We start from the raw sequence: 20009 nt of genomic DNA, 5'->3' as shown, positions 1-20009 counted from the left end.
ATTTTCTTAACTCTGACTCTTTGTCACTAAATGTCATATATGACTTTTGTTGATAATGTGTCAGATTAGGTAATTTCCTCAACTCTGACTGAATATCACTAAATGTCATATATGACTTCTGGTAACAATGTGTCAGATTAGGTAATTTCTCCAACTCTGACTCTATGTCACTACATGTCATATATGACTTTTGGTGATATTGTGTCATATTTGTTTGTTTGCCAAAAATGAGAAAATAACCTGACATAATGTCACTAAATTTCAGATTGAAATCTGAATTATAGTCAAATTTTGTCATATCTGAAGTTTGGTAACAAAGAGTCATATTGAGACAGATTTAAATCTGAAATCTAGTGACTGTGGATTTCTAATCTGACCGAAAAGGGGTAAAAACTACTAGGGATTGGTTGTAAAATTATCATCTTAAAGCAACAGGATGTTTGTCTCTATGAGTTTGTGTGTGTAGCAAAGAATCTCGCTAATCTTTCAACCGATATGGTTCTTCTTCATAGTAAAGCTTCTAGGTCTAGAAAAGTTTTATAACTACTTTAGGGGAAGGTTTTTACAATCAAGAATTATTCATGCATTTATTTTGATGGTGTTGATGGGTTATTAGCTTTCTGATTCAATTCTGGAGGGTGGTAACTCCACCCTACACACCCCTCCTTTACGCCACCCATATTGAAGTTTTACTCAATTTCTCTATATATTCAATAGCAGAATATAAATTCTCGCTAGTCCTATAGAAAAGAATTTAACTTGAATTCAATATTTGGCCTCTCAAATTTAATTTCAAAATTGTTTTTACAGCATATTGTATTTTTTACATACATCAAAATTTTATATTAAAAAATGGAAAATTTTATTTTTACTGAGCATATTTTAGATTTATTGCGCATCAGTTTGAATTTGAAAAATAATTAAAATTAATGACTAATATTATGACTCTAATATACTTATATTAATGGAGAAAGTAGTTATTTTAATTATTTAAAAATTAATTGATTATGACCGATAAATCATTGAACAGCCCCAATGATAATACACAAAATTACCCCTTTTGTAGATTACAATTATTAGTTCAAAAGTTTCGACACTGAATTTAATGAATCATCCAATTCATACAAAATATCCAAGGTTGTTAAGCCAACGAATAATAATATTATTTTATTTTAATATTCCTGGAAAATCGTATGTAATACGATAATTGTCTGCTATTCATAATTTTTTTGTATGGCTGAGAACAGGTTCAAATCCGGCGGATATTAATCGGTTTCAAAGCCATACTGGAAATCTTACCTAATTCAACAACAGTTCCATTGACATGAGCTCTCTCCTGTACAGCCTCGTCTGTATAATTAGCCGACACAATCTGTTGGTTGTAGTTGGACTGGGCGGCCAGGCTCCCCACCAGCACCAACCCCACCAAACATGTCAGGGCACCCCTCATTTTAGGGCCCTGACTTCTATTCAGGCCTTATATAATCTGAAATTAAAAATAAGAATTTAGAAAAATAATTTTAGTAGGAAATATTAATGTTTCCAGTAGTTCTTCAAACCCGATTAATATCTGCTGGATAGAACCGGTTCTCAATCATACTGTCAGTCATATAGTATCGTATTACAGACAATTTGCCACGAATATTGAAAAAAAAATCACAAAATTGATACCAGTTTTAAGATTATAATTTTTCATTTTAATATCCATGGAAAGCTGTCTATAATACAATGCGATAAATAACGATAAATAAGGTAAACAGCATTTTTTTCATGGGCACGCACCTCAAACAAACAATACAACAGTCATAATTCAAGCGCAAGGAGGGTATGGGGGGGAGAAGTTTTAATATTTTTTTCTTTAGACTGATATACCGTGCATAATTTGAAACAAATACAATGAAAAACATAAATGGATGGAATGGAATAGTTATTTATCGCAGCGTATTATACACAGCTTTCCGCGGATATGAAAATGTACTATTATAAGATTAAATTTTTTTTTTAGCCCCGATATGCCGAAGGCACAGGCTAACAAAACTGGTTTTAATATTATGATTTTAATAATCGTAAAACTGAATATAATACAATACGATACATGATTTTTCAGTATGACTTAGAACCGGTTCTAATCCAGCGGATATTAATTGGTTTCGAAGCAATACTGGAAAAAATATTGAATATTAAGTAGGTGATGAAGTATGATTATTTTTAGAATAATCTTGACAGAAAGTTGTTTATTATACGGTAATATTCCTCGAACTGCTAGTGAACCCACCTCCCCTCTCAAATTCATGAATTTTGATGAAACCTCATATTTTTTATTTTAGTTAGGTTAGGTCGAGTTAGGAATAGTTGAGCCTTGCATGATAAGAGTAGGTGAAAAAAATATCACCAAAAGATTAAAAACCAGGGATCTAAAGAGATAAGACAATGACCGATAAATTCCTGCACATCCCCATTAACAAAAAGATACTTCTCCTATAGATAATAATTAGTGGTTAAAGCATTTGAACACTCAACTTAATTAACCAATAAATCTAAATAAGATTTTTTTATAAAACTTTGTGGACTAGTGTAATAGAAAGCACTTTGTCCCCTCTCTCTCTCTCTCTCTCTGGGAACCAGTTATTCCAAAGATTATATCAGAAAAAAAAACAAGATAACGTTAAAAGGTTAAAAATAAAGGTTGGGAAGTCAACTGGTCCACTAAGTCGTTAGAGGAAATATACCTGTTATTCCAAAGATTATATCATAAACAATCTTATTATTATTCTCTTTCATCATAACAATTAAGGCGGGAATAGTACCTTTCGTAACATCGCCCCATAAGGGGCGATTCGCCGTATTTTTAATATGGCTTTTTATAGGTTATTTTAGGTTAGGTTAGGTTAGGTTATATAGGGTTAGGTGATTGCCCCACAGGATTAGGTAATTGGCCCCGCAGGGTTGGAGCCCCCCGCAGGGGCTAGAAATAGGAGAAAAGCTACTGTAAAAAATACGAAGAATCGCCCCATAAGGTGCGATGTTACGAACGGGACTTTACCTATTAAGGCCATATTAATACATTTTTGTACATTTTTTAGTAACACAGCTACTCTAGAATTTAGATCTGTCCGTACGTCTATCACAACCCAACAGGTATTATTGCTTTTAAACTTCTGAAATATTACATAAAAATGTTTTAGTGATATAATTTGATTTAAAGTTTAGTTTTTAATCAGTAAACAACTTTTTTTTATTTTTTACCTCATGAAATATTATGATGTTTATATTCTACATATATACTTTTATGAATCAAAGAATATTACGTAGGAAGCTTTTAATTTAATCATTGATTTAGTCTGATAAACTATGTATATAATCACTATATTATGACGCTAACATTATCAACAAGAAAGAGGTTAAATCAAATAAGATTCCTTTTAAAAAAAATCGTTTGAAGCTTTACTAATGCTAAATTTACAGAAAAAAAATATGCCAAAACCAATCAAAATATGCGTCAAACAGACCAAAAAAAATTAAATCAATACCACATTTAAGTGGCTAAACTGCTTAAATCCTTATAGGGTAAAAAGGTAAATCCGCAGTACAAAAGTGACAAGGTATTTGAATCCCATAGATATTTTTTATTGCCATATAATTTCTAAATCAATTTAGATAATCATTTATGTTTTGATTATAATACAATTGTTAGAATTAGATTATTTATATAATAATACAATATGTATGACCCTCTAGATTGGCAAATGCAAATACATTATTGCAATCTTTTCCAAGAGCCAACTTTTTTCCTTTTTCTCTTGGGAGAAATCTTAATGTAATTACTTAATGAGAATGAACAAAAAAGTACAATTCCTTCCATTGTTAGTGGGCCACCCTTGAACCCCCTTGGAATAAAATTCCGTGTTTCATAGATGCTTAATATATCTGCAGGAACCCTTAATACTATGGGGCTTTAACTACTTATATTTCTAACCCATAATGGGTCCCTTGAAATAACCTATTATTATGATCTTATTGACTTAATATAATTACAAATTTACCATCCCTTTGACATAACTCCAATTTTCATGCTTAAAAAAAAAATACTCCAGGTAGGGTGGATATTATTGCTCCCATTGGACGATTTAAGAGATATTGCCACCAAATGAATTACTGTATCAATATTTTATTTTAGGCTTTAAACAAAATTGTGGAAGCTAAGTAATTATACAAAATCATTATAGTTTAATTAACTTTTCAATAAAACTTAAACTTTATATTTCTTGTTATACAAATTCTGATTTGTTTTTGTTTGAATTTCTTTTATTTAAAAACTGAGATCTGGGTGTGGAGCTGGTTTCTCTGTTCTATAAACTTTTCTTTTTCCGCCCACACACTCACTCACACACACACACACACACACCAACTCACTCACTCACACACACACACACACACACACTCACTCACACACACAAACGCACACAAAACCCAATTACCAAATATGATGAAGCCATCGTTGGTTGAAACCAAAAATCTAGCTTCTTTATTTTTTTTACAATCTGTTTGGCATAAACAAAAGATTTTGGGCTCAGGCTTTATAACAATACCCCTAAATTTTTGTAAATTAAAATTAAGAGTTGTTTTTGTCACGCCACCTACGTGAATTAACAAACAAGTCTTTGATTCTAATAATTTGGGCAGGTTCTAAATATAAAACCCATTATATCATTTGGACCCAGGTAGATCTTCCCCAAAAATCAAAACTCCAGGGAGGGCGGGGGGTAACATGGAGCTATTTATTATTTTATTTTTATTGTGGTATACAAGGGGGTAATTTTGTATATTACCATTGGGGATGTACATTAGTTCATAAACCATTGTCTTATCCCTTTACATCCCTGCAAAACTCACTGGACACGGTCTTCAAAGAGGTATCTTTCTGCTAACAGACAGACGGACAGACATGCAGAACCAAAGTAAATAAAAATCTTATCCTCGAGAAAATTTGAATTTTATTGAAAAATAAATATTTTCCTTCTTGAGAGAGAGAAATTTATGGATGTTTAGAATTTATGATTTAGGTTAGGTGAAGATATAAATCAGATGGGAGCCAACATATGTTATAAACAATATATGGTTTTTTAGAGGTTTCATGTAAACCTAAAGTTTATTTGGTATTTTTTATTAATTAATTCATTTTAAAAAGAAAAAAAATTACATTTTAAAATTAGATGTAAAATATTCTTTAGTTAGTAGACTATATAAGTTTGAAGGAATTTTAATTAATATAATAGATTTGAAATCTGCATAAAATTTTAAGTTTTTTTTTATTAAATTCGTTTTTTATTTAATTCTTTATTTAACGGCGCAAATACGATTTAAGTTAATTTATTTTGACCAATAGGAAAGCTAAATTGAAACCTACCCGCGCTCTAATTGGTTGAATGATGTACGACACTTAAGCTTCTCCAATCAGAGCGCAGATAGTTTTCAATCCACCAATCACAGATGTCAAAATTAATTAACTTAAATCGCATTTGCGCCTTTAAATAAAGAATTATATAAAAAACGAATTTTATAAAAAAAAACCTTAAAATTTTATGCAGATTTCAAATCTATTATATTAATTAAAATTCCTTCAAACTTATATAGTCTATTAGTTAGTACATATGTATATTAATACAATAATTTTAATATAATTTTAGTCACCAATATAATATTATTATTTTCGCAGCTACAGCCACAAATACCTCAACAATTATTGAATATTTCACTACTTTGAAAAAATGAGCCACAGCCGGCCATCATTGTGGCGGCCGATAGCTGAAAAAAATACCGCCCCTCCCCAGCGGAAGCTGCCGTATTCCCAACATTTTCACAAGCTCAACATCCCCCCCCCCCCCCCCAACCCTTGCGGAAAGGTGTCCGACTTTTAAGGGTAAAAGAGATATGACAATAACAGTTAATTATAAAATTTAATATATAAATACTCCTTTAAAATTATGTGAAAATTCTAATGAAGATAAAAATTAAAAATTCATTCTGAATAGGATTAAAATATCACAGCTCGAAGTAAACTTCCAGAGAAAAAAAACTTTACTTCTTACATTTTTTGTTTTTGAAAAACAAACAAGGACAAACTCCAATAAAGAAAAGAATTGGGGAAAGCTAAAAATTGTAATCTACAGCTCAAACTGCCTAAATACAGGATACAGTTTAAGGAAATACTTACATTTTTAGGACTCAATTACAGAAATACTTTGCTTATAACATAATACCTTTATGTAATAGGAATAAATATTTCAAAAATCAAATGAATAGGATAATTTTAACACCTATTATGTTTTTGTTAAAAGGTAAAAATCAACATATCAATAATACAAAGTAGTACGATGTCTATCTGTCTGTCTGTCCGTCCGTCCGTCCGTCCTTCTGAAGCTTAAGATCTCGGTAACCACTGAACCAATCAGATTCTACTCTTGAGGGTATATACCTATTAGTCCTGTGGTGGTTTTAAGCTATTTTTCTTGGGGGTGGGACACCCCTAACCCCCCCAAAAACAAAAAAATCCCCCCTTATTTTTTATTTTGCTCTGCTACAGGCTGCCGCAGGCTGCCCTTTATTATTTTTTATTTCAGCATTTATTTTGAATGAAAGAATAGCAACATTCTCTCACTAAAAACAATAAATATTAATTTTTTTTATCACTTCTTGGGGCAAAGCCCCTAGAGGCTAGGGGCGAAGCCGCTAGTATAATACAAAGTAGCTTGATGTTTGTCTGTGTGTCCGTCCGTCTGAAGCAAAAGATCTCGATAACCACTGAACCGATCGGATTCTACTCTTCAGGGAATATACCTACTGGTCCTGTGGTGGTTTTAGGCTATTTTCTTGGGGGGTGGGACACCCCCAACCCCCCCAAAAATAAAAAAAATCCCCCCCCATTTTTTTTTGCAGAAGATTTCCTTGGTCCTTTTTTTTGCAGAAGATTTCCTTGGTCCTTTTTTTATGCAGAAGATTTCCTAGGTCCTTTTACGAATTTCGGCAAAAAATTTTTTTTGATCACCTCTTGGGGCAAATAACTAGAGGCTAGGGGCGAAGCCGCTAGTGTTTTAAATGGAAGTATGGACTATCTGATAATGATTATAGAGTTGCTACACTTCCTAAATCGTACCTTACTGTTATAAGATTCATTATGCTAAATTTGAAATCGATAAGACAAGTCTAACATGTATAAATCAACGAAAAAAGCCAATTGTTTGGACGGACGGACAATAATAGAAAAGTTTTACTTTTATATAAGAATAAGGGAATCTGGTGACCATAAAAAATTCTTTGCAAGTCAAAAGTTTTGAAAGTTTACAGGAGGACGCCAGAAACACATTTCTATTGTGATAACAAAATTTAATACTTTTTATAAACTTTCAAATACTGATGCTTTGTGTATATTTTAGGGTTGAAAAGATGAATATAGGAAATAGATATATTATTATTTGGATCTTACACCAGATTTTCTGTTCGCGGGCTAAAATGTCGATTACCCCCGATCCACCTCATATACCCCATCCCCTTCCCACCCAATTGATGATTGAACTGTACAATGAATGACTTCCATGTTAGGAAGCTAAATTGACGTCATTTTTTTCTCCTGTCATATGTATATCCACGTATATTTTACATCTATTTATAGGAAGTATCTTCCTTGATATAATAAGTTTAGGTGTACAGGAATAGGTAAATGACATATAAATTAGCTTCTGTAAATAGTATCAAGATAGCGGTAGCTAAACATAGCATGCACACTTACTGACAAAAACACTGTATTTTGACTGCCATTGGGTAAAAAAATATTGCCAAAAATAAAGCTAAAAACAAAAATGACAAAAACACACCCACTTTTTGTCAAAAACACAGCGACTGTACTGTGGAAGTCGTAGAAGTGGCAACATCTCGTAAATAAAAATGAAAAATAATCAATTGATTAAGTGATTTTGCTTACCACTGTGTTTTTAGAGTTTGTATTGTCCCTTATTTTCCTATTCCTGGTTACCTGAATAAATTAGGTTGACCTTATTGGACGCAATAAAGGAATAATAAATCTAATTAACTGACCAATATCCTAATTTTATTCTATCATCATAATAAGAAAGGACTTTTATAAAAGGTAGCTTTTATACATAAAGGATAGCTACGTTGAAGTGTTGAAGTAAAAAAAGTAAAAAAAAAACAGCAATCAAAATAGAATAAATCTTAGTTTACATCAAATCTGATTGGAGGCTTTTAAATCAACTGAGGTTTTCTATTTTATTTTTAATATCAAAAAAACAGGAAATATAAAAAAAACTCAAATACAATATTGTCAATTTAAATTAAATTATTATAAATTTAATTTTTAAAATTGTTAGGGTTTAATTAATATTTAGCTACAATTGAACTTAAGACAAGATTAGACATATACATTAACTAATCCTATCAAACACTTCTTTAATGTAGCCGTTTGAGAGATCATTTACTTGGGACAAAAGTACTATACATATTACATATATAATTAAAATATGGTTTTAATTTTCGGCACATCCCAAACAAATATTAAACTGAATAGTAAAAAATCCAAATTCCATGAAAGTTTCCACTTTATGGTCTCAAGATTGTTAATATCTTCATGCAACATGATTACTACATATGTCTTTAACAATTAAATAATAACAAACAAATAAACAAAAAATAACTGAACACCTATTTTTTTATACTTTAGAAAATAAATAAATCTCATATATGCAAGTTTGTCCACAAGTGTCAAAGTAATAAAAAGCCGAATGAAAATGACACTTAAAAACCCTTCATTTATCTGAATTAGAGGGTTACAGCTATAAAATTTTAACATACAAGTAGCGCTCTAAAACATAAAAAAATACATTCTCGCTTCTTTTTATAAATACTGTTATTTAGATGCATCTTTGAAAATAATAAGGAGGCTTTTGTTTACAACATAAAGATATATTAACTATTGTCTAACTTTCTGCATGCCTTGTTAGATTTAATTTAATACAACAATGGATATCTATAATACAAAGTAGCTTGATGTCTGTCCGTCTGTCCGTCTGTCTGTCCGTCTGTCTGTCCGTCTGTCTGTCTGTCCCTTAAGATCTCGGTAACCACTGAACCGATCGGATTCTACTCTTCAGGGAATATACCTACTGGTCCTGTGGTGGTTTTAGGCTATTTTCTTGAGGGATGGGACACCCCAAACCCCCCCAAAAATAAAAAAAACCATCCCCCGAATTTTTTTTTTTACATTATTTGTAAAATCTCAGTAACTGCTGATCAAATCAGGCTCTACCCTTCTGGGAATATACCTACTGGTCCTCTGGTGGTTTTAAGCTATTTTCTTGGGGGGTGGGACACCCCACCCCCCCAAAAAATAAAAAAATATCCACTTCCAAAATATTTAAATTTAAAAAAAATTTGTAAACAAAAACAAGTAATTGGGGTGGGGGAACCCCACTGCAACATGGGGCGAAGCCCCCATGAATCCACCCCCCCCCAAAAAAATTTTTTTTTTAATTTTAATTTTTTTTTGTATGCGAACAACCTAGATTTAATTTTTACGAATTGAAATTTTTTAATACAAATTAAAAATTTTGTGCATAAAGCGCACAACCTGGGTTTAATTTTACCACAGAGTAATTAAACAAAGAATATTTTTTTGAATATTTCTATTAAGGAGGGTTGACTTCCTATAACTTTACAGGGCGAAGCCCCTAGAGGCTAGGGGCGAAGCCGCTAGTATAATATACGTGGGTATAGTGACAGGAGGAAATAAGTCGTTAATTTAAGTTGCTAATATGGATCTCATTTATTAGTTGGTCTGTTAATCTAGTAGGTAGGTAGGGAATGTAGTAAAGTATCGTTTTAGTATCACTTTATAAGAGTACATGAAAATCTGGTGCAACATTCAAATAAAAATATATCCATTAATACAAATCTACACGTATAATTGGATCAAGTCTGGGGACTTTTTCACAGACAGTTTTTTTTGCCAAACAGTTGATCGTACATCCAAAATTTGCCTATCCTTATAATCGTCATCATAAGACCTACAATTAATCTGAAATGGACAAGACACATTATATAAATGAAGCTCACACCTCATGTAAATGCACACAAATGCTAAAACATTTTTTGGAGCGCTTCGCGCACCTCCAGAAGTATACAGTGCACGCGCTTATAAATCCTAATCGTTCTTTGAGAATAGGAATAAATCTATAAAAATAGATTTATAACCATACTACTTCCTGGATCCCCCCGGTTGGGGACCTTTTTGGTCTGCTAGCAAATTTCTTTCTGCTCTTTTGTAGCGACTTGGCTGTGTTAATATTCCTGACGCTATTGGTTGATCTTCAAAGACCCAATTGAAAGACGGGTCCTTATGCAGTTATCTAAACCCTTCCCATCTATTGTTTTACTATAATAGAATAGGTTTCTACACATTTGTGCAAGTTATTTATTCTGAGATATTTTTAAATCATTCATATTAATATTTAGGACAAGGTTATAAAAATATTTTTTATTTTCTACAGTATTTTTGTAGAATAAAAGCAATATTTTGGTAAGAGATATTTAATAATAATACATAACATTACAGACCCATGAATATAGGTGTTGTCATAATAAAAAAGTTTATCTGTCTGCAACAAAAGATCTCAATAAATTAGGAAGTTCATTTTATCACTTATGAAAAAAAACTCTAGACTAACTACAAAGTTTTTTGAGAAACTTTTTTCGTCTTTTAGGGCATTTTTATAGAAAAATAAACCTCCATTTCGATTTATGAAGGGAGGGAACATTATTCTGTTTATTACACTAGTACCCAAAGTTTAATAACAACGTTTTCTTATTCCTTTGCTTTCATTGAATTTTGATTGGTTGGTTCATTAAGTGAGTGTCCAAACATCTCAACCTACAATTGTATCCTACAGAAGGGGTAATTTTGTGTATTATCATTGGGGATGTACATTAATTTATAGGCCATTTAGATACCATTGGATTACGAATCCCAAATTCCGTGAATTTTATAATTTTCTTATTCATATTCCACCTGCTGGACTCCATCTTGTTATTATTATAAGAAAATCTAGAATACATGGATGGGGCATTTGACAATAACTTTTTCATAATTCTTTGAATGTTTGTACGTAGGGATCTAAAGGGATAAGACAATGGCCGATTAATTGATGTACTCCCCAATTATGATATACAAAATAACCTCTTATCTAGATTACAACTAGAGGTTGAAACGTTTGGACACACAACTAAATGAACCAACTAATCAATATTAAATAAAAGTCCCCAAAGTTGTCAAGACAACCAAAAAGAAAGCGATATTATTAAGCTTTGGGGACTAGTGTAATAAACAGCCCAATGTCCCATTCCTCCCTAGAATAAAATTTTTGTAAATGTAAAAGATTGGTTGGGCTTGACCTTGTTTTCATAAAGATTCATAATAATATAAGAATAGAAATATTCTACACATGGACTGTATAAAATAACAGCAATCTAAAGGAATAAGACAATGGCCGATAGATTGGTGTACATTATAATTTATGAGAGTTAATGGTAAAATATTTTCATTCTTTCAGCTTAAATTAAAAACTATCATCAGAGGCGTACACAGTGTATTTATAGAGGGAGTGAAAAGGGGAAGGCAGGCCTTCTTATTCAAAATTAAGGTGGATGTGGGAACCCCCCTTCTGCACGCTTATTATAATCAATCAGTTATGCTTTTTTTGAACAGCTAACAGGATATTTTCAATGTTTAAAGTTTATAAATCATAATTTATCGTTATTTGCCAAATAAGGGTATATTTTAAAATTAAACGATTGGGCATTACAAATCATTATAATAAAGTAACAGGATCTCTGTCTGTTTGTCTGTCTGTGTGAACCGAAGCTAAAGCGATATGGTTCTCCTTAACAGTGTAGCTTCTCATAGGTCCTATCTAGCGATGAAAAAAATATTTTTTGGTCAACTTTTTTTTTGATCTTAACATAGATTGAAAAGAAGCATTTTAATTGTTCCTAGAGGCCTAAAAGGGCGTAACTAATAATGTGTTCTTTTTACAAAATAGCAAAGAACGTGCAAATAAAAACTTTTAATGATATCCAAATTTATATTTAGGTCATTTGATTAAATAGTAATTGAAAATGATATTTAAAATAAAATTGCAAATTTGTAAATTCAATTTTATAATAACTATATTTGAAATGTATTAGAAAGCACAGGACAATTAGGTAAATGCATTAAATTCTCATGAGATAATAAACAAAGCTCTATATGGTGCCTACAAAAAAAATGGATAAAAAACTTCAGCCAAAATATTTCAAATCTTTTTATAGGCACTCTAAAAGAGCTTCATGATAATTTTTAAAAGTTTTTAGTTTCAAACTTACAAAAAAAATACTATTGATATAGAATTTATTGTTTCTCTTATTTTTAAAAGGGCAAAACAGTTTGTCCTGTAGAAGCCGTTCTCTTTTATGTGAACATATTAATCCTTTTTCTCTACATATAAATTATTTAATACAAATCCAAAACAATTTATTATAGAGCAAACCACGAAGAAACAAAGATAAATAATCAAAATTTAGAATCAATATTTTAAAAATGTATTTTTAGAAGGCTTAAATTTAATTTAAATAAATAAATTAAATTTTGAAACCACAGAAATGAATTAGAAGTTAGTTTTGAATATAAAGAACTATTACTTGCATGGGTGTGCTTGAAAACAGAAAAATAAATATTAAAAATACACTAGCACAAGAACATTACATTTTTTGTGAATAAATTTCGTTTGCTTAAGCAAATCTTCTGCACGGTGACCAATACCTCCCCCCCTGTCCCAAGAATTCTCATCAGCTTTGGGTACCCTTATATTTGTTATTTTTTGGGACTTTTTGGGCTCTTGACTTTACTAGGAGATACATAAAAAAAGCATTACACTAAAATTGTAAATGAAAATAAAACTACTTGACTTTGTGATTTCTTATTTTTATATTACAATATTTTATTAAATATAAGTATTTAACAATGCTAAAGTTGAATAAATGTTAAGTTGTGAAATATAAGTATGGATCTAATGGCAAATTTAATATTCTTGCTGTTTTGTATAAAAATGCGCAGGATACGGGACAGAGCATCTTTAGTTTTTTCTTTCATTTATGACGTTTATACAAACAAACAGATTTTTTTAAAAACAAAATTTATAGAAAAAGTAGAACATGTTTATAGTTATTTTTTTAGAGAGAGAGGGGAGAATGGGCTGTTTATTACATTAGTCCCCAAAGTTTTATAAAGTTTAGTGTTTAAACGTTAAAACCATTACAGAAGGTTAATTTTATAAATCATCATTGGGGAAGAACATCAATTTATCGGCCATTGTCTTATCCCTTTAGATCCTTAACATTTAGGTTATTTTTTTTAGGTTATACTTATAACATAGCGTAAGGTGAGGGAGGAAATAAACATTAACTCTAAATATTATTTTAAATATTTTTAGCAGTAAAAATGTTGAAATAAAACTATTCTAGATTTTTGCTTTTTTATGAAAACATATGAATATTAGAAACAAGAGAGAAGAAAAGAAAAAGTCACCACAACAATGAAATTTTTCTTTGTTATAAAGAAATCTTGTGAGAATAAATGATGAACTTTTGAACTCTAATATGGATGATGATTTTATACAGTTATACTTTTTATTTACCCACAAGTTTCGGATAATCAACTTTTTAGCATCTTTTTTTTTATTTTTTTTAAGCGAAGCTTTTCTATAATTAGGGTCGGCCCGTCAGGGACAGTTAGATCTTTTCGTTAATTTAAACATGTTAAAAATGTTTTAAACTTTGCATGATGATTTCTATAATAGTTAAGTACAATTTAGAAAGCGTAGCAACTCTATTATCATTACCAAAGACTGTACATCCATTTAAACCTTTTTGATAATTTTTTTATGTGATATAATTATTATGTTTTTATATAATGATTCCTAGGACAATAAGGTGTAATGATATAAGCAAAGTATCTCTATAATCAAGTCCTAAAAATGTAAATATGCCCTTAAACAATATCCTGTTTTTTTTTGTTTATCAACAAATTTACTTTCAATTTTGTCTCGACTTCTATACATTTATATTCTGATTATTCAGTTCTGACATTTTAAAAGTATTAATGTTCGTTTGTCCTACCGTTTGTCGCTTTTATGGATGGTGTCATCCTTGTTTTCCCAAATATATATGAAAAACTTTGTAAGATAATGAAATTAATTATATTAGCCCAAGTTATATTCTGGAACAAGGATGACTACATCCATAAAAGCGAAGCTCTGAAGTGGTTGGACAAACGGACATTAACACTTGTATAGTGTCAGAACTGAATAATCAGAATATAAATGAATAAGAGACAAAGCAAAATTGTGAGTAAATTTGTTGAAAAACGTTTTGATACAGGATAATGTTTATGGACATACTTACATTTTAGGACTTGAGTATAGAGTTGCTTTGCTTATAATATTGTACTTTGTTGTCCCAGAAATCAGTATACCAAAAATTAGAACAATCGGGTAATTAGATCACATAAAAATTTGTTGTTTAAAAAGTAAAAAATCAACATGCTTAAAATAGACGTACGGACATTCTGGTAATGACTATACAGTTGCTCCGCTTTCTAAATCGTACCTTACTACTACAGAAATCACCAAGCAAAGTTTGAAATCGATAGGACAATTTTAACATGCCTAAATTAACAAAAAAAAGCTATCTGTCTCGGACGGACGGACCGACCCTAATTATAGAAAAGCTTCGCTTTTAGTTTTAATTATTAAGTCTGAAAACTTTGTTTATTATGTCTACAACATTTTATCTTTTATATAGTGTACAAATTTGTTGCTTCTTAAATTTTATACAAGAAGATAATGTATGCAGATATGTCCATTAAGATCGCATGAACGGTTATTTGACAACCCCTGATAAAACATGAATTTGAAGGGACAAAACCCAGTAAACCTTATAAAAGGATGTCTTTTTGTATGTGTGTGTAGCGAAGGATTTTGCTAACCGCTGCACCGATATGGTTATGCTTTAAAGTGAAGCTTTTCATAGGTCCCAGGATGGTTATAAATATAAGAAGCAAAAAAATATCTAATTTAAATGTTTCAGTTTTATTTTATCTTATTTTGCATTTGTAAATAAAATCATTTATATTGAAAATAGAATTAGGCTAGTTTCTTATTTCTAAAAGGACACTCCACAAATTTAATGAATAGATATTAGACAAAGTGATCTAAAGGAATAAGACAATGGCCGATAAAATTATGTACATCCCCAAACACGTCTCTTCGTTTTATACCTAAATTTTCTTCTGTATATTAAAAGCAAATTTTTAAGCAAATAGCCTTTTAGTTTAGTGAAGTCTTAAACTACACATAAGCAAGAACAATGCTTATACTTTTATATAAGAATTAAAGAGAAAAAAACTTAAACCTTGAATTTCCTTTCATCTCTTTCTCTTGCAAGCCCCATCCAATGTTTCTTTGCTAATTTCCGTTATCTACTCTGTACGGCAAAATTAATCTTAGATTTTTGCACAGACAGAGCAAGGGGTCAGGGATCTAAAGGGATAAGACAATGGCCGATAAATTGATGTACATCCCCAATGATGATACACAAAATTATCCCTTCTGTAGATTAAAATTAGTGTGCTAATCGTTTGGACAATCAATCTAAAAAAACAACTAATCAAAATTCGATAAAAGTCCCCAAAGTTATAAAGTCAACTAATAAAAAACGTTTTTATAAAACTTTGGAGACTAGTGTAATAAACAGCCCAATGTCCCCTCCCTCCCTGGAGAAAGGAGTGCTTTACACAAAACATTTATTTCAAATGAATTCAGGAATAAGGAGGTATCGCCCATAGAATAATTTATGTGCAGTACGTAGTTTGCTGGATGTTTTCATCTATAATTATATTTGGGAATATTTCACAATAAAAAGTTTTTGAAGCCCTTTATAGTGCCTATAAAAATGACGTCATACAATACAAATAACAAATGATAGGCCAAAACACAGACTAAATTACCAATGGCAGGACAGCATACATTTTAGTTGACCAATAGTAGGCCACTATGACGTTATTTTTTATAGGCACTAAGATGCTGCTTAGCTATGATGAAACGAGTTGATGACTATATCTAAATGAGCAGCATTTGTATATTCCTGGTGGTAACCAGTGGGTGTGGGCGGAGAGGGAGGGGACAATGGACTGTTTATTAAACTAGTCCCCAAAGTTTTATGATAACGTTTTCTTGTTCGTTGGCTTAACAACCTGTGGGACTTTCATTGAATTGTGATTGGTTGGTTATTTAAGTTGAGTGTCCAAACGTTACAACCAATAAGTCTACAGAAGGGGCAATTATCATTGGAGATGTACATCAATTTATCGGCTATTGTCTTATCCCTTTAGATCCGTGGGGGTGTGTGTGTAAGAAAAGGTCTGGCTGATGGATTACCAGGGCTAATCTAACAGAATCAAATCTTTTCTCAGTATTTCTCCCAAGAAGATTAATATTCCTATGAAAAAGGATTCTATATTTCAGAACTATGTAAATAGATAAAATTCATCAGAAAATTCTTCTTTACCCATGATTTTAAAGCAGGGAGTCTTTAACTTATGGATCTAAAGGGATAAGACAATTACCGATAAATTGATGTACATCCCTAAGGTTGACACTCAGAATTATCCCTCCTGTAGATTACAATTAGTGGCTGAAACGTTCGAACATTGAACTTAATGAACAGACCTATCAAAATTTTAAAAAAGTTGAAAATATTCTGTTTTAGACCAATCGGTCCAGTGGTGTTGGATACATTTTAAAAATGATTTAATGCGGTGCTTTTCATGGCCTATTTTTGTGTAATTAATTTATTCTATTTAAGATTAGCAAACAAGAACCTAAGTTCTTTAATACATTAAGATTTAATTATGGAGGGAGAGGCCATTAGCGGGCAATTTATTCTGCTTACTAAGAATCACAAGATCCCAAAGCTAGAATATCACACTTGTACTTTAGGGTGGTAATTTATTTATCGACAATCAACCTTTTCATGTAATCGTTAAAATTTTTTGAACTTGTTAGAGGTAGAATTACATTTACAATGTTTTGTTCATTAAGGAGCCCTTAAAAAAACATTGGTTATGTTAAAATCAAATTGTAGGCAAAGAAAGACTATTAAGAAACTAGTCTTTAAAAGTAATTAATAATTATAATTTAAAGAAGTTGTATCAACTTTTTTTTTTATAGCTAGCCGGTTCTTTTAGTAAGTAGTAGATGTAAAATTTTTCATAGAATTCAAATATGCAATCGGTTTTTTTGTAGACCTCTTATTTTTTAAGTAATTTAAGTTTTTAAAAAAAATAATTAAGTCGGTTTTAAGGTACTAAAACGCAACAAAATAAAAGAAGAAAATGGTCAGTAAGAACAAAAATAGTAAGATCTTTAATTTGACACCTTACTTTTAATATTCTGTTGAGTAATTATTGAAAAAATCTATTTTTTTAACCTCGGTATAATAAAAACTTTAGACCTAAATATTTTCTCAAACAGACATAAAAAACATGGGTTCATATATACCATTAGAATCAGAAAAATATTACGAATCCATTGTAAGCAAAATTGAAAAAAATTAAAAAATTAAAAAATTACAGAAATGGCCAATTATTTTTTTTGTTCAGACAACACTATTGTCTTCCCTTTTTTACCCCCTCTTTACCCCCTCTTTACCCCCTTCCCATTTTTATACTCAATTGAAGAATTAAGACGTTGCCTGTACAACATAATATGATATTTTCATATAATTCCTTTTATTGTAGTTTATATACTATATTGTAAACTTTTTTTTTCAATTTTGCTTACAATGGATTCGTAATATTTTTCTGATTCTAATGGTATATATGAACCCATATTTTTTTATTTGTGAAATAATAAAATTAAGTTCAAAGTTTTTATTCTCGTGGGTTTAAAAAAATCGATTTTTTCAATAATTACCTGACAGAATTGAAAAAGTAAGGTGTCAAATTAAAGATCTTACTATTTTTGTTCATAATGACCATTTTCTTTCTTTTTTTTTGTTGCATTTTAGTACCTTAAAATCGACTTAATTTTTTTTTTTTTAAACTTAAATTACTTAAAAAATAAGAGGTCTACAAAAAAACCGATTGCATATCTGAATTCTATGAAAAATTTTACATCTACTACTTACTAAAAGAACCGGCTAGCTATAAAAAAAATAGTTGATACACCTTCTTTACAAACTTTATTTAATCTTGTTATAAGTTCTTAAATAACTAGGTTTCTTCAACAACGAGTTCAAGTAAGACGAAATCAAAAAGTACAACATGAATGGTTTGTTTTTATTTTTTCTTGGAAACTAAAAAAATATTTAAATCACTTCAACACTAATTATGTGATTGAACACATTTAAATCCTTTAAAAGCCAATCCAATCACGTTTCATTATATTACACTAGTACCAAAAAGTATTATTTACTGTCCTTCATTTGTTAGCTTTAAAACTCTTGGGACTTCTTGATTGGTTAGTTCAAGCTAGCCGTGTCAAAATTTTTAACTAATAATCTAAATCTACAAAAGGAATAATTTTGTCTTATAAACACTAATTTTAATACACAGAAGGGATAATTTTGTCTATCATCATTTGGGATGTACATCAATTTATCGTTCATTGACTTATCCCTTAAGATCCCTTCCAATACCTTATATTACTAATTTTGTTACTTTTATGTACTGACTGCTAAAATATATTCTTTAACCTATCCCATCTATCTATGTAATCGAGAATCATTACAGCAGTGATTTGAATTTTAATTAAATGGCATTTAGATATATATCTACTACTTTAGAGAAGGGTGGTGGGATAGACTAAGAGAATTAAAAGGAAGTGCTTTAACAATTAAATTCGTGGCATTTCATTTTCTGTAGTCCAATTCAACATCCTATTGAAGCCAATTGATACCACCTTAGTGGCTGAAAAATAGCCTAAAACCACCCCAAGACGTAAATTTAAAAATAAAACAACCCAAAACCATTCCAGGGGAGCTACCCTAAAAAAACAGAGCTTACCAGTTCAGTAGTCATTGAAATCTTAATCTTAACCCAACAACTTACTACTTTTTATTTTAAAAAAGATTATGTTTTGTGATTAATTTTCATTGCTTGATATCAATTTAAAATATATTAAAGCGTTTTAGATATTTTTAGTTTTTAGGGGGCTGACCCTAATGTATTTTTGGCAAGCATAATTTTGTAATTGTTATCTATTTGGACTAAGTCGGTCACGATTATGTCATTCTTAAAAGCTTTACATCTATAAATATGCAAAAGGCATCTCGATTGTTTTAAATCTCCTAAAGTTTTATTTCATTTTTTCATATATTGTAACATAAATTCTAACAAATCAAAAAAGTATGTTCAAACTGAAAGTTGTTAAAGACTTTTAGCAACTGGATCCAAAACCGATTATTATCCGGTGAAATAGAACCGGTTCTACGAATAATCATGCTTAACATCGTTTTACATACAATTTTCCATGAGCTTAAAACAAAAAATTTAAAATATTTACCAATTTTGTTAGCCCGGCCCGGGCGTTCGGTGCTATCAAAACTGGGTTTAATGTCTATAATACGATGCGATTAATAACTATTAAAAACTATAAATAAACAGAAAACTACTGCTTACTAAATCAGGACAGTAAAATGTATGTTGTGCTCGAGTAAGTTTTTTCATGGTGCTTAGTTTCTAGTTCATGTTTTCAAAAGCGGAGAAAGCCTTTTTCTACCGAATCATTGAAGAATAATATTTTTAATACGAAGCTTTTCTACAACCAGAGCATGTATAACAAGGGATCTAAAGGGATAGGACAATGGTCGATAAATTGAAGTAAATCCCAAATGATGATATCAAAAAT

The 20009-nt window shown here is 30.5% G+C and overlaps 1 protein-coding gene across 1 annotated transcript in view; it reads right to left on the bottom strand.

Moving 5' to 3' along the window:
• The window catches only part of pot (zona pellucida domain protein papillote), a 33660-nt gene extending 32172 nt beyond the window's left edge, over window positions 1-1488 (bottom strand). Inside the window, exon 1 of the mRNA XM_080155761.1 lies at window positions 1300-1488. Within this exon, the coding sequence (XP_080011887.1) occupies window positions 1300-1450 (151 nt within the window). The 5' untranslated portion in view covers window positions 1451-1488. The remainder of the gene's footprint in view (window positions 1-1299) is intronic.
• Between the last annotated feature and the right edge of the window lie 18521 nt (window positions 1489-20009).

The sequence above is a fragment of the Acartia tonsa genome, chromosome 4 (assembly GCF_053477335.1).
Source record: "Acartia tonsa isolate MP-2025a chromosome 4, ASM5347733v1, whole genome shotgun sequence".
Lineage (NCBI taxonomy): Eukaryota > Metazoa > Arthropoda > Copepoda > Calanoida > Acartiidae > Acartia > Acartia tonsa.
The sequence above is the reverse complement of the archived record's forward strand: the minus strand, read 5'-3'. Positions and strand labels throughout refer to the sequence as shown.